This window comes from Pseudophryne corroboree, chromosome 2, assembly GCF_028390025.1.
Source record: "Pseudophryne corroboree isolate aPseCor3 chromosome 2, aPseCor3.hap2, whole genome shotgun sequence".
NCBI lineage: Eukaryota > Metazoa > Chordata > Amphibia > Anura > Myobatrachidae > Pseudophryne > Pseudophryne corroboree.
The window spans coordinates 207,414,557-207,430,704 of NC_086445.1; the positions used below are offsets into that span (position 1 = coordinate 207,414,557).

A 16,148-nucleotide genomic window follows, 5' to 3' on the forward strand; every position below is an offset into this window, starting at 1 on the left:
CTCACACTTTGATTAAGAAGCTGTAAGCCCATCAAGGTTTCTTTGCCCAATGCCGTGGCCTCGCCCACTTGAACTACGCCCAGCGTGATGTTTTAGGATGGAAATATATATAAATGAAGCGTACCCAAGAACTCACACTCGCAAGGTGGGTGTTAAACACATCAAGGTATCTTTAGTATGGGAAGGAGTGAAATATGGGTCCACTCAAGCGTACCCCACAGTGCTCGGTGTGATGATACTCCCATAAAGGTATCTTTCAGTTCTGTTTCCCGGACTGTGTTCATAAAGTAGTAATGTTGGCTCCCCAAAGAAACTCACTCTCCTCAAGTGGAAGCAGGGGGGTACACAAATTTAATAAAAATCACAAACATGAACACTTAAAATGGAGTCCATCCATAAAATAAACAAATAGAAAAATAGCAGCAAAAATCGGCAAAGGGGTTAAAAGTTCCAAAGCAGCAGAAAAGTTTTTGTTTGAAATATCCAATAGGTAAATAACTACTCACACTCCTGTTGTCAACATGTTTCAGCCCTGGCCTGGGCCTTTATCAAGACATAATGGAGTGTGGTATGTGCCCAATAGAAATTCAACAGGAAGTGACGTCATAATTTAGTTAGTTAGAATTGGTTATTATTATGTGGTATCTATCCTCTTTGCCATTTGCCATTTTCACAGCAAATAGATCACAGTGTTACTCATTCACATTCTTATAAACATCTATTACAATCCTGTGGAGACACTGAATAGGCAAAACTTTAATAAAAACATTCACGTCGGCTGGAAATTATGGGTCCCGAGCATTCTGGGAATTGGAGTTTCTGTGTACTATAAAATGGACAGACATCCTCGATGCAACATCCTGTCCCGGGGCATGTGGGAAATGTTGTCCGATTGCCTATATTCAGGCAGGAAAGCGTCAATCCCGGAAGTGATGTAATCCTGGTGAAAGGATCCATGGGATGTGTACTTTTCCAATAGAGGCAGCATACTATAATGTAAAGAGTCCCGAAAGTAATAAATAAAAGATACATAGTGCGCCTACAAAATAAATATAAAGTGCACTAGTGAGCTCCCAAATGAATAGAGATTACATATGACTTAAAAACCATATTGATTCGCATGCACTAAAAATAAACATAAACAAGGCTCAAAGATGAATATAAAGTGCACTCGTAGACTCCCCAGCGGGGAAAGATACCTTGATGTGTTTAACACCCACCTTGCGAGTGTGAGTTCTTGGGTACGCTTCATTTATATATATTTCCATCCTAAAACATCACGCCGGGCATAGTTCAAGTGGGCGAGGCCACGGCATTGGGGAAAGAAACCTTGATGGGCTTATAGCTTCTTAATCAAAGTGTGAGTGGGGTACGCTCCTAAGCCACCTCTTTATCATATAAAAAATACACTAAGAACTGTGGATACATAAATAGAATCTACTACACATTGGTCTTTATTTTTATTCCCTTACATGTTACTATACTCTGGAGAAATTCCATCAGAACATTCGCTTTAAAGACTCCATCACAGGAACCTTCATTAAGGGACGTTATGGTGATTTTTATTTGTCTATAATTTTGTGTTAAAGCGCTGTGGTTATAAACACAGATCTCTGATTTTGTGGTAGTATTTGTTGTTTTGGAGATGTGGTGACATCTCATGAGGTCTGCTATACCATAGCTGCTGAGCGCCTGTTCTGGAACACACCCTAACCATACTGTTTAACAATATATCTCTGTAGATCTGTAATTTCCAGTATGCTTTTGCCTCATAAACCCAAATGATTTAAATATATCTTTTATCACTTCAGTTAAGTTATGTTATCCTTTTGTATAATCCTTTATGGTATTATCTAGATAGCATGTTAGCCTAATGTAGAACTTCTCCAGTTTTCCCTTCTAACCTAGCATGGGTACCCTAAACTTAGCATGATGCATGGTCACAGAAAAAGTAAGACTACAGGTCAAACATTTTATAAGGAAAAATGTAAAGAAAAATATTGTTATAATAACCAAAGTAATTAGGTAATTTTAGCATAAAAATGATTCCAATAATTAAACTACTCAACTATATTTTAACAATGTTGATTCATATAAGATGACAAATTGTCAGTTTTTGTAGGAAAAGGAAAAACACTATTCCAATATCCATTGGTGAATTTTTTACTACTTATAATCATATATTAGTGTAGTACTCCTCTTTCTAATTCAACGTACTAGTGTAGACGGGATGTAGTTCAGTCACAACGCCTTCCCCTACATCCCACCTCCTCACAATCCCAACGGATTGTGCCAACCCTGCCGACCAGCAGGGACTATTTCCACTCGTGGGTGTCCATGACACCCATAGAGTGGGAATAGAACCACCAAGCCCGCAGTGTGGCGAGCGCAGTGAGCCAGCAAGGGGCATGCTACGCTCGCCTACTGTAGGTGCTGTAGATGTAATTATCTAATATAATAAATAGTACAAATGAAAATGTAAAAAAAAAAATTTAACACAATTATCACCATTCATTTTGATTTAAAAAATGCAGTAATGACATTTGAAGTAAGATTAGTAAGAGAACATTCTTGACTAGAAATCTTCAGGTTACTTATTATGCTCTTCACCTGGTGTGTGCTGCTGTTGTGATGTAACATAAATTAGTGTTCCTGTACTATTCACTTTGGCTGCATATTAAAGTGAATCTACAGCTTCAACTTAAACGGATTTAGAGTTATATTTGCTTAAGTGCAGAATTAGAAAAGTGATATGTTGCTCATAGCAACCAATCATATTCTAGCTATTATCTTCTAAAAGGTCCAAGGTAAATGATAAATAGAATCTGATCGGTAGCTACTGGCAATATGTCCACTTCCGTAAACCCACACTTCAGTAAATATACCCCTAAACATCAAGTTATGTAATGCCCTTTAAAGTCATAGTATACTGCAAAGGCAATTTCTAACCTCCCTAGTTGGATTATCATTAGTTTATGCAATATAGTGATCACAATCACAAAAGGAAATAACAGTCAGGTGAACACTTAGGGGGAGATTCAAATGTTTGAAAAGTCGGTTGGGTGTCTGTTTTTTTCCTGTCTATTAGATAGGAAAAACAGACTCCCAACTGACTTTTCAAAATTTGAATCTCCCCCATAGTGTCTTATTCAGAGTTGAACAGATGGAATCACAAAATCTATTCAGTGTCAGTCACATACCCAAGTCTGCAGCTTGTGGTACCTCCCCTTCACATACCTGTGTCGATGCAGGTGACATACGACTGAAGGCCTGGCTTCACTATGAATACTGAAAATGTTACATATCACAGTACAGAAGCTCATTACATTTAATGGCTTGATAGTGCAGATTGTAAGTACTGTACTCATGCAGCTTGGAGCATCTGAAATGCGAAGCGAACCAAATGCAAATATTGTTTTTGCATTACAACACATTAGAGTATATGTGTATGTTTCCCCCCTACATGAGTATGAAATGCTGCTCCAGTAGTTTTTGCATAAATGGGTATGATTTTAACCAATCACACGCAGTCATCATCATCATCATCATCATCACTGTACACCTTACACCAAGGTTGTAGAACCTGCAAGTCAGACCCCTACAGGCAGTTACGTTAGCAACTTTTCATGCCCATATTGGCCCTAGCTTGAGATTAAACGCCAACACCATGCCCTTACTGTACTTTAGATGCATCTGCTTGCCCATTTGCGGGATTAAGACGCCCATTCCAGCCACTATCCTGGGCCACTAATCAGATACAGTCCCAGATAAAGTGTACACCTGCGAAAAGACGGCAGTGTGAAAAGATGAGCATGCCCACTATAAAGGTTTGTCTTGCGACCGCACCGCAACTTACTTTTTAAAGTTAAAGATGGACAAATCATTGATATCTTTCTAATTGTTGCCCAGAAAAAGGAACTGGTAAACCACAATTAAAAGCTTTATTATCAAGAAATGAAATACAAGTTGTTATCCAGCCAAACGGATAACACTTGGCTGTAATGCCTACGTTTAGTAAATAGTGGTATCTAATATTTTAAGGCTCATCAAGTTTTCTTTTCCAAGAACAGTCAAGAGAAATTTAAGTTTGTAAGAGTGAAATAAAGTGAAAATAAAGACTCACTTTCCCTCTCATGTAACACAGTGTATTATTTTGTAGCCTACAACAGAAGTGGAAATTAAAAAGAGACCTTCTGGATCTCTCCGGGTGTCCATGGACCAACTGAATGCATTATTCTCAAAGAAGAACAGAGCCAACAGTGTTTTGAGTGTTCTCACACAGACCCTTGTAGAAGGTACGGCACACTTGGTTGTTCTCATCATGTAGCATCTGCTGGCCAGTGGTCTTATTTATTTACAGTTATGTATATAGCGCACACGTATCTGGCAGCGCTTTACAGAGAATATATCAGTCATCCACATCAGTCCCTGACGAGATTGCAGCTCCGGATCTGTACATGTGGAGATGTATGTAAACCATCGAGATTGCGTACATCTCTATGAGGGTGTCAGTACAGTGCAGATCAAATGACTAATAATTTGACTTAAATGCAAGAATTAAATCATTGTATAAATATATACAGTGCGGTATCAATGTGTGTATTTGTCAAAGTATTTCTATTAAAACAGGAGATGTAATACTGTAGCTGATTTAGGGGTAGCCCATTGTAAGAACACAATCTTTTTTAGAATAAGAGTGTATCTCCAGGCCCTATTTTCAGTAATAATATTTATAATATTTATAATATTATAATATTACTGTAATAATATTTTTTTTTTTGTAAAATATTTTTTATTAGTTTTTTTAGAAAATAAAGAGCATAACAAAAGCAGGTAAGCAGAAAGGTACAACTACACAATTGACAATTCCACTATTCCCACAAAATAAGGAGTATCAGGGAATACAAGAACAGAGTCCAAGCAAACAAAATAAAGAAACAGAACAGCGCATAGAGAGTGTCCCGTGAAAAGTCCGGCGTAATCATCCGAATATTTTATCTTCCTGGAATCCAAATTGAATATACCATAAAGAGCAAACCCGCAAAAAGAAGGGGAGGTGAAACCCACTAGAGGATAGGTGAGGGTAAGGGGAGGAGGGTATACAGGGAGTAATTGTGGGGTTCACGCAGAGTTAGTAAGGACTGTATTAAACAGTACAATAAAAACCTTCACAATAAATTAATATGAAAATACTAGAGGGGAGTCTAGTACTAGAGTACTTTGCCAAACTCTGTGTAAATAAAGGCGATTCTGTATGGGCATAAGAATCAGGGCGAATCCAACAATTTTTTATGTAAGAACTAATGAGTGGATTTAAACACCTTAAATATTTGAGATTGATTGAGAGTATCTATATATGGACCCCATTTTTTGTCAAATATTACCACACCTTTTTCTATTCCTGGTAAGGAGACTGTCTGTCATAATATAACAATTGGAGTAACATACCAGTAACCTCCGTAATTGTTGGTAAGAAATAAGGCTTTCAATTTTTAATATAATTTTTTTTCGCCACAAGTCACTAGTATAGTAAGGAAAGGACACAGTGTTGCCTCTAGTCCCAGGACTCAAAATGTGCATGTAATAAGGCTAAAGGGTCTAAAGACAATCGGATGAAGAAAGTGGAGTTTATAAACTACAGAACTTTATGTCAGAAACATTTCTTTTTTCCACAGTCCCATAAAATATGTATAAATGTAGCCGAGGAAGGCTCTATGAACCACCCTTAGCATGTGCTTCGTGCAGGGTCAATGGATGGAGTATACGTAAAGTCGTATCAGAATGTTTAAAATAATGTTCACCCTGCCCAATAGATGGTACATCTTGTTGCCAAGCAATGAATGTACATGCTTACAATTTATCACTAGACAAATGCAGGCGGTCTAAATACAAATAATGAGTTCTATATGTTTTATGCACAAAATATGTTAACTTTCGCATTATTGGATCAGGTTCTTGAGAGGTAAATATAGCAGGTAGAAATAAGGCAATAAAATTCCTAATATAGAGAAAGGCATACAAATGTTGGTGAGTTATGCCGTTCCTGCAATGTGTATGGAAAGAACATAATGTTCCACCGGCGTGAAAAACATCACCGGGTGTTCTAATCCCTTTAGCTGCTAAACGAGCTAAAGTATAATTTTCCATCCCTGGAGAAAAATGGGGGTTGCCCCAAAAGGAAATGGCATTGATATATCCAAGATTTCTCCTAAACTTATTATTAATATTGCGCTAGGCAAGGTAAGTATCTCAAAAGAAAGCGTTATTAAAGTTGTAGGTGGGATTTTTGATTTTGGGGAATGCAGTAATGCATTAAAGCGTTAAGTGTGCACAATCTAAAGCATTTACTGTAAAAAACATATCTTTCAAGCAACCATTCGGTAATATAGCAAAAGAATATAGCATGGGAGAAACTTCAGAGATAAGGTTGGCCAAAACGTCCAGAATCAGTATGAGTGGAATCACTATGAGATCCCGGCACACGGGATCCCGGCGGTCGTAATACTGAACCAGGATCTCGCTGATGAAAAGACTGACAGGGGTGAGTAAGGGGTGTTCTCGCCTCTACCCACCCCCTAACCCTAACCCTCCCCTCCCGCAGCCTAAACCTATCCCCCTCTCCTTAGTGCCTAATCCTAACCCCCATCCCCGCTGCCTAAACCTAACTCCCTCACCCCTGCATCTTAACCCTAACTCCCCCCAGGGGTGCCCACCCTAACCCTCCCTCCCCACAGCCTAAACCTAATCTCCCCCCGGCTGATGCCTAAACCTTACCCCACTCCCCCGTGCCTAAACCTAAAATTGCGGGTATACTTAAGGCCAGGATTCCGGCGTTGGTCTCTTGGCCCAATCTGAGTTCTGATGTCTGTATTCTGAAGGTTGTCGGGATTTTCGTCATCAGTATTTTGACTGACGGGATCCCAACAGCCGGCATCTTGACCGCATCCTATACGAGTAGCCTGCAGTTTAGATCGAGCAATTCTAGGCTTTTCAGCTCTTCAAATAAATTTATGAAATACACGTGAAAGAAGCTTAAAGTCTGAGCTTATTAGTCTGAGTGGAATCATCTGCATTGTATAAGAAAGTTTAGGGAAAACAATGGAATTCGTCCCAAAGGCGGTGGTAAAATGTGGTAAAATTAATATTGTAGAGTTTGATAATTGAGAAGTTACATTATACGAACACCTTTAAATTGGGATTTGGACAACTTTCATAGTATTAATAGAAGTACTAGACGAAAGAAAAGTTAAATCAGCAGACAGTGACATTGGGCCGAAGGCCGAGTTGGCCGAAGGTGTGGATTCCCAGCCGAACTCTGAGGTTTTTTTAAAGCAGCAATCAAGTACAAGGCAAAACCATGCCTTGTAAATAATTGCCTCTTTAAAACAACGTCTGAGTTTGGCCAGGAACCCGCACCTTCAGGCAACTCGGACTTCACTACATCCTGCACATAATCTCATATTTATCAATATTAATTTTATAACCTGAAAAATGGGCAACATTGGAAAGTAGATTTAAAACTATGGGTAATGAATAAGCAGGATCGGACAAAAACAAGAACAGGTCGTCCGCAAACACAGCTATGCGACGATCAATAGTCTCTACCATAATTCCCTGGTATAAGGGAGATTTAAGATTATAGTAAGGGGCTCCAACGCGATTGTGAACAATAGTGGCAACAATGGACATTATTGTCTTGTGTCCCATTGTGTTAAAAAAGGGTTAGACAGGTATCCATTGCATGAAACTTGAGAATGTGGGTTACTGTATATCATTGTAATAAAGGAAAAAAATTGGGGTAAAAACTAATTTCACCATAGTACCATAAAAATTACTCCAAAGAACCATATCAAACACCTTTTCGGCACCAAGCGATAAAATTCAGGGGTATTACCTGGTAAGCCGTGTAAATTGCAGACAGTACATATTTAACCACTGAACTTCTACCTGATTTAAACCCTGTAGTATAAAGTATGGAAAGTGTCGGGACAATTCTTGGAGACAGGTGTTTATAGAAATCTGCCATTAGGCCATCAGGGCCTGGTGCTTTGCCTAATTTTAATTTAGAGATGACTTTCTAAATTTCCAACTATGCAATTGGTTCAGTCAATATAGTGCTGATTTGCTGTGAAATTTGTGGTATAGATGGACCCTCCCAAAATAGTGGGTCACCAGAAGTATCACCGGTAGGGTGAGCATATAAATCAGCGCTCTTTGCACACTAAAGGAGGTTAAGGTTATCATTAGACAATTTTAGAGGATATACAACCATTTGAGGGTTTTGTCCTTTCAATAAATTAGTAAGGAGCCTACCTGCCTTATTGCCAAATTTAGAATCTATGATCTTTACAAAAAGAATAAGATCCCTCCATTTTGGTAAATAGAGCATCATAATGCAATTTAGCTGCAACGTAAGTGGTCTTATTAATAGGAGTAGGAGCAGATTGATTAGTCTGAAAAGCATTGTTTAAGAGTTCTGCTTCTAGGTAATCGGCAAATAAAACTTCTGGAAGGAACATAAGTAATGATGCTGCTACAAACAGCTACTCTTGACACAACAACGGGTCTTTTTCAACAGAAGAGATATTATTCAGTCTATATTCTTTCCAAGCTCTCTCCACCTTGTTACAAAATGTAAGCGAGTAGGAAAAATTGAAAGGATATCTCCATATTTTATAGGGACCGTTATCAAAGTCCAAATGCAAATCATGCCACAGGAGAACATGGTCTGACATGCAAATAGGCTTTATTTCTACTTTCAAGACTCCGGGAAACACAGTGGCAGACAATAAGAGATAATCAATACTAGACATTGTGCAATGAGCAGCAGATAGGCAGGTAAACGCCATGTCCACAGGATGTGCGTACTCCGCATATCTAATAATTGTGGTCACCTCAGAAGCATAGGTATACCAAACTTTGGGGGTTGTTTGTCAAGTTGCGATGATGAAATTAAGTTAAAGTCATCACAAACAATAATGGGTATGTCGTTGAAGGGTTGGAGAATTGCTAGCAACTTTTTAAAGAAGGCTTTAGAGCAGGCATGTCCAAACTGCGGCCCTCCAGCTGTTGTGAAACTACATATCCCAGCATGCCCTGACACAGTTTTGCTGTCAGAGAATGCTAAAGCTGTGTCAGGGCATCCTGGGATGTGTAGTTTCTCAACAGCTGGAGGGCCGCAGTTTGGACATGCCTGCTTTAGAGTAAATGTTGGGAGCATACACATTACAAAACATAAATTGGTGACTTCGATTGAGGTCATCAAAAACAGCAAAGTGAACAAAGCTTAACTCCATATTCGCCTAGCCCAATTGAAAAGGAAGGTGGGATATTGCATAATTAAATGTATGTACATCTGGAAGAACTATGGAGAACAATAGAAGCAAATTAACATATAACAATAGTAAAAATTATATTAGAAAATATAGAAATACTGTAGTTATATCAAACAAAATGATTAAAATAAATGTAATGAAACATAAACAACCACCAGAGAACAGACAGGGTATTTTGAGATATTGAGGAGGATAGAAATCTGTGTTTCAGGTATCACCAACATGTTACTGCTCCCCACCAGAAGTGGCTGCCTCCACAAGGTATGCTTAAGCATCATCCACAGTTGTGAAGTCAACATTAGATGAGCCATTATACTCTATAAGCGTAGATGGGCAGGGTACAACAATGCAAACTTTTTCTTCTTTTGATTCAATTGGGCACATAGTGAGGATAACTTCTTTTTAGCTTTGGTCAGTTCAGCAGAGTAATCCTGGAATATGAATAACTCATCCTCCCAGGAAAGGTTGCGGTGTTTGCGTGAGGCAATCCAAAATGCTTCCTTGTGCAAGTAATTCTGGCACTTAAATAGGACTACTTGTGGCCTGGCACCCGTCTGTGTATGCTGTGGACCAACCCTATTTGCTCACTCTATCACTTACATACATTACATCTTGAATTTGCAGGAGAGATGGTTGGGTACCACGAATAACAATTCAGCTCCCTTTACAGATTACCTACTAACCTGAGATTGTTCCTCTGTGACCTATTCTCGTGGTCATCTAGCTTGTTCCATATCTGCTGACTGGATCTTTCTTGCTTTACAGTTCACCCAACCTATGCTCAGTGTCCTGCATTCTTTTTGTGAGCTGTGGGAGCTGATTAGTTGTGCTGGCAGTTTGTTTAGTCAGCAGGGCTTCCCTAATAGCTGTAATCATGTCCCCATATGTAACGGCTGTCAGGGGCTGGGGCTAGAAGGTGGGCATGTTTCTTGCTTGCTGGTCCTGGTGCAGCAGCATGGTCAGGAAAGGAGGTGGTAGAATTAGCCAGGTCCCTGCCGTCCGGCTCCATATTGGAATTTCCCCCCCTGCGGCTCTGGCAGTTCATTTGGCAGGGCATGGGAGGCAAAAGGTACATCTCAATGCAGCGTGTAAAGTCCCATATCTGTGAGCTAGGTCCCGGTGGTGAAATGGAAGCCAGGGATCAGCCAAGAAATAGATATGAAGCCGGTGGTAGCGGAGCTGCTCTAAGATGTGATTCACATGCTGGGGCTGCAATCGGAAGTCCATGAATAAATTTAATGTTGATTTTTACTTTAATTAAAGAATTGTCTGAAAAAACATAATTACACCTTGTTCATTTTTCCTGATGAAGAAGTGGAGATCTGATTATCTCATATTAAACAAGCTGTTGCAAAATGGATGACCACTGGTAAATAATTAAACACCTGTGATAGAGCAGAAGGCTTCCCTTTGCCTTTTAGACAGTGTTTAAACCATTTTCAACTGTTAAGGCAAGGATTGGTCAGTGGGAATAAAACACTATCATTTCATTGGCTGCTAACTACAGATGTATCCTCATACATTTTGCCTCAATACACGACGCAACGGGAGATGCTTGGCATGAGTGAGCTGACAGGTCCCGTACAACTCTTGCTAGTGTCGGATGTCTTTTTTTTGCCGCTAAAAAAATCTTATTCGCATCGTTATGTAAATAGGACGCACAAGCAGATGTTGCTGATTAAAATTATATGCGGCATGCCTCTATTCTATGTGCATCTGTAATTGCATACAAAATGTACTTTACAGTGTTTTCAAGGTAACGAATGCAGATACAGCCAGAGTTGCTCACAGAATAAAGGCGTGCCGCATATCGTTTTATGAATAAGATGCATTTTAATGGAAAAAGTCATACATAAAGACACTCGGCGCTACCGAGTCATGCCACGGCATGGCGTGAGTAGAAGGGCTGTTTAACATGCAGTGAGCCTAGATGTAAATGGACACATCTGTACAAAGTGCCTGCTACCATTTATACCCTACTAGCCTATAAGAGCCTTCAACACAGCCAAATATGATCAGTCTTGTAAGGTTTAAGAGTCTTTAGTTTACAGTATGTGCTAATTGGTAATATAGCCTTCCCAGCTTAGGCGAATATTGTGTTTTGAGAGCATAGTAGTTAAAATCCAACAAAACTTGGTGGAGCCAGTGGTTTATTTATAATGAGTGCAATATATGCGGTGCAAATGTGCCCCCCTGGTGCATGGGGGCCCACACTGCACACGCTGCACCCATTTCTTCAGTACTCCCCTCTCCGGGGGCCAACTTTCACTACGGCAACACTGCCAAATCACTGGGAAAATGGCGTGCCGGACATTTTCCGCAGTTTTGCACAGGTGACTCTAGCACTGCTGTAGAGTCTGCTAGCACCTGGCACCATCCCTCAGAGTGACATTGACCACGCTGCCTGGTTGCCAGTAAGAGAGAGAGGTGGGGGCCCGGTTAGAACTGCACACTGTCCTCCTCCTCTCTTAATTTTATCTCTGGTCTGTTGCAATTGAGTTTTATTGTCTTTTTATTTGATTTTGGTCTTTTCTGTAGAACTGGAAGAATCTCAGAAGAAGTGTCCACCGTGGTGGTACAAGTTTGCCGACACATATTTGATATGGACGTGTTGTCCTATGTGGGTAAAATTCAAGAAAATAGTAAACCTGATTGTAATGGATCCCTTTGTGGACTTGGCCATAACCATTTGCATTGTCCTCAATACTTTATTCATGGCTATGGAACACTACCCAATGACAGAAGAATTTGAAAGCATATTAATTGTGGGAAATCTGGTAAGACTGTTACTTATACTATAAATATATATATTTTTTAATATGCATAGTAAAAATGCTAAATAGACTAGTTACAGAATGGTTTGACACCTTCCTCGTTTTGTCAAGTGAATTCCAAATGATCTTGCTATCTTACATGTCCCCAGGGGTTACGGTAGTTAGGTCGACACAACTTAGGTCGACACTCATTAGTTCGACCACTGAATGTCGACAATGCCATTAAGTCGACATACATTAGGTCGACATGGGCATTAGGTCGACATGTCAAAGGGTCGACGTAAGTTTTTTTTAAAAAATGTTTCTTTTAATTTTTGGGATTTTTTTCATACTTAACGTGGACTACGATTGGAACGGTAATCTGTGCCGAGTGAAGTGGTACCGGAGCAAGGCACCTTGCCCAAAGCATAGCGTGGGGACACGGTGCACTAATTTGGGTTCCCCATCATTTTAGAGAAAACGACACAAAAAACAGTAAAAAACTTCATGTTGGTACTGTAGGGGAGATGTTTCAAACCTTCTGAAGAAGACAAGTAGAGAAGTTACCCACAGCAACTGTTCAGCATCCAGCTATGACATTATTGAGTGAACTTGATAAATGATACAATAGCTAAAAGCTGATTGGTTTCTATGGGTAACTTCTTTCCCCCTTCAGAAGCTTTGATAAATCTCCAGTACCTATATGGGTTTGGAACCTGGCTGACTACAGATGATTACAATACCTTGTTCTTTGGTCTCTGATGCCAGTTTAGGTTACCAGATCTTGCTAGGTTCATACCTCACACACAATTTGAGGTTTCTGCTTATTAAACTCCAAAATAAAATGTCAATTATGATTTTGAAATTAGTATGCCTAAAATGTATGCAAACGATTTTGTTATGCTATTGAAGTATTGAATTGCACATTTTCTAACCATGTAATACGCAATATGTATTTCTTTGTCTTACAGGTTTTTACTGGCATTTTTACAGCAGAGATGTTTTTAAAACTTGTAGCAATGGATCCATACTATTACTTTCAGGAAGGCTGGAACATTTTTGACAGCTTTATAGTGTCTCTCAGTTTAATGGAGTTGGGTCTTCAGGATGTGGAAGGACTTTCAGTGCTGCGTTCTTTTCGATTGGTATATCACACTAATGTTCACTTTTCACATCACTCCTAGGGTGGTATCCAGTTAGCTGCAGTGATTTTCCTTGGCTAATGGATTCGCAGGGGGCTATCCAATTAGCCCCAATTCCTGGCACTTATCGGGGTATTATGAAGCAATAACCAGCCGTTAGAGCCGCAATAATACATGGGTCCGGTAATTTATCCCGGATTCCATTTGTTTTCGGCCGAAAGAACCAGACTATATTTGGATAGCCCGATAATGACCACCGGGTTAAAATTACATTGTTATGGTCTGTTTTTTAACGTGACTAATAGAATACCACCCTAGAGTTTTAGAAAATCTGTTTCACCCAAGAACAAATTGTGCCCTCTAGTGGTTTAGGTTATGTTATTATTCTCCTCTCCAGTCTTCGGGTTCGCCAAGAGTCCACATTTTGTTAAATGGGAACATGTATAATAATTACCGAACCAATTAACTATAATGATTGAAACAATTAAATATAATCTTGATTTAGAGGTTCCTCAGGCATGTCAGTTCCTAAGTCCAGTAATGATTAACAGACAGTCCACCCATGCACCAGCTTCTTCTTTCTTTATGCCATTGTGCTTTTCTGCAGGTCATAATGCAGAGAATAAGGCTGAAATGTAATTAACTACGCCCAGAGTTACTGACTTCCATATCATGTGACCACATCTGCATACAGCACACATGGGAACGAAAAAAGATGGAGGTGTAGGCATTATGACATGGTCTTCCTACATCCTCCGTGTGGTTGAGCGGTTTTAGTTTCCTGATTATGTAATTAAAGTAGGATAATTATGTTTTAGCCATACTAGTCCTTAGATATATATTGGTTGGTAATTGGTACTCCTAATGAGGGGTGAATGGATGGTTTGAGAAGATGCTCTATGTGGAGTCTAGGTAACATGAAGAATATGAGGGGTGACTGGGAGTGACAAGGGCTGTTTATAGGTAAATAATGTTCTGGGTAATAGACATTGTGGGGAATGTTTTTTGATGACTAAGTTTTGAAGGGTGGTTTAGAGCACATGATGTCAAATATAATGTTTTAGCTTATTGAAATCAAGGGAAACGTGTGACCCTTTTGAAGTTTAGTTGGCCACACATGCGGCTCTTGCATCAAATAGCCCTTCATTGCTTTAGTCTATGAAAAATAAGGCTCATGTAGCTGGCTTATTAAAAAGTTTCCAGAAGCTCCTTAGTGACAGTGGTGTTACTATCATTAGTACAGGGGGTGCACAGAAGTAAGGGAGGCGGGGTTGCTCTCTATGTCCCAGCACCTGTTCCCCACTTGATGCCCTAGATCCCCGCAGTAGGCATCCACTCTGCTCTCAAAAGAGCAAGAGCAGAGATCCTCATCTGACCAGAGCATATGGAGACCACAGTGGCATCACCATGCCGTTACCCAAATTTTGCTATAGGACCAGGTAATGCATGGTTCCACCACTGCTTAGTGGGATGTCCACTCATATTTCAATACTCCCCTTTTGGTAATATGATTTGTAAATCATTAACAGAAAAAAAATTCTATAATAGGATCTTTTAAAAACAGCTAAAGGAAAAAAAATAATTATTGTATGCAAAACATCTTGTCAAATGGGAGATAGATAGTGCAGTCATAAATTGTATGATTTATCAAACATATCAGCATTAGGAAGAAGAAGGACATCTGAAAGGGATAGATGCTTAGAGATTATTATTTTTTTTTTGGTCCATGAAATCTTATTGCCCATATTTCTCAATTGTAAAATCTTGAGAAGTACATTGGGCCTGATTTATATTTGTGCGTAAACTGAATAGTTTACGTACAAAAATGATGGTTGCGGGTCCTCAGATGCAGCACTCGGATCCTCGCTGATGCCAACAGGAAGTGTCTATCTCCTACAGATGCCTCCTGCTGCTTTAGAATTCTAAAGATACAGAATCGCACAGCCGCTTCCTTACAAACATGAATCAGGCCCAATGTGAGCTAAAATATAACCATTAATAATTATATAGTTTTGCCATATATTGTAGCATGCATATTCATCATTAATTAAAAGTGAATTTTGTGTTTTACCAACAGCTGAGAGTCTTCAAGCTAGCCAAGTCCTGGCCTACACTAAACATGCTGATTAAAATCATCGGGAACTCTGTTGGTGCCTTGGGTAATCTGACTGTGGTGCTCGCCATCATTGTTTTCATCTTTGCTGTGGTGGGAATGCAGTTATTTGGGAAGAATTACAAAGACTGTGTCTGCAAAATAAACCCAGACTGCGTGCTACCACGTTGGCACATGCATGATTTTTTTCATTCCTTCCTTATTGTTTTTCGAGTGTTGTGTGGAGAATGGATTGAAACCATGTGGGACTGCATGGAGGTCGCAGGACAGGCAATGTGTCTGGTTGTCTTCTTGATGGTGATGGTCATTGGTAACTTAGTGGTTAGTATATTTGTTTAATGTACTCATTTATTTATTCCATTGTGCACACATTGGAGGCAGCCTCATGCCTCAGTGATATCACTAGTTCCTGGTTATAAGTATATTTAAGTATATAACCTGCGTTCTCATGATTATCAGGTCAATTCTCCAAAAAGTGCCTCCACTGTGTTAATATAGGGCCAACGACCTTATTTCTATATATGTAGGTGGAACTATAGTGCATGCGCAGGGTGTAGCAAAGACTCTGACTATGTGACCTGTGCTATTTTCTGTTCATGAATCACACCATAACTTCATGGAAAGGAGGTTCTATATAGAAACATAGAATTTGACGGCAGATGATATACAGTTATTCCCTCTGATGTAATAGTGTTTGTATAATAATGATTAAGAACTCCTGCCCCACAGAACTGCATCGGGGAGTAAATTTACTAAGAGTCTATTTTGATTTTTAGATAATTTGCAGTCTATTTTCTCTCCATTT

At 39.5% G+C, this 16,148-nt stretch overlaps 1 protein-coding gene across 4 annotated transcripts in view; it reads left to right on the top strand.

Annotated features, from left to right (window-relative positions):
• The window catches only part of SCN8A (sodium voltage-gated channel alpha subunit 8), a 369,246-nt gene that overhangs the window by 277,502 nt on the left and 75,596 nt on the right, over positions 1-16,148 (top strand). For all 4 annotated transcript variants that reach the window (XM_063952263.1, XM_063952260.1, XM_063952259.1 and 1 more), the window contains 4 exons: positions 4,160-4,295; positions 11,874-12,112; positions 13,060-13,233; positions 15,308-15,664. In XM_063952263.1, coding sequence (XP_063808333.1) covers positions 4,160-4,295; positions 11,874-12,112; positions 13,060-13,233; positions 15,308-15,664 — 906 coding nt within the window. The remainder of the gene's footprint in view (positions 1-4,159; positions 4,296-11,873; positions 12,113-13,059; positions 13,234-15,307; positions 15,665-16,148) is intronic.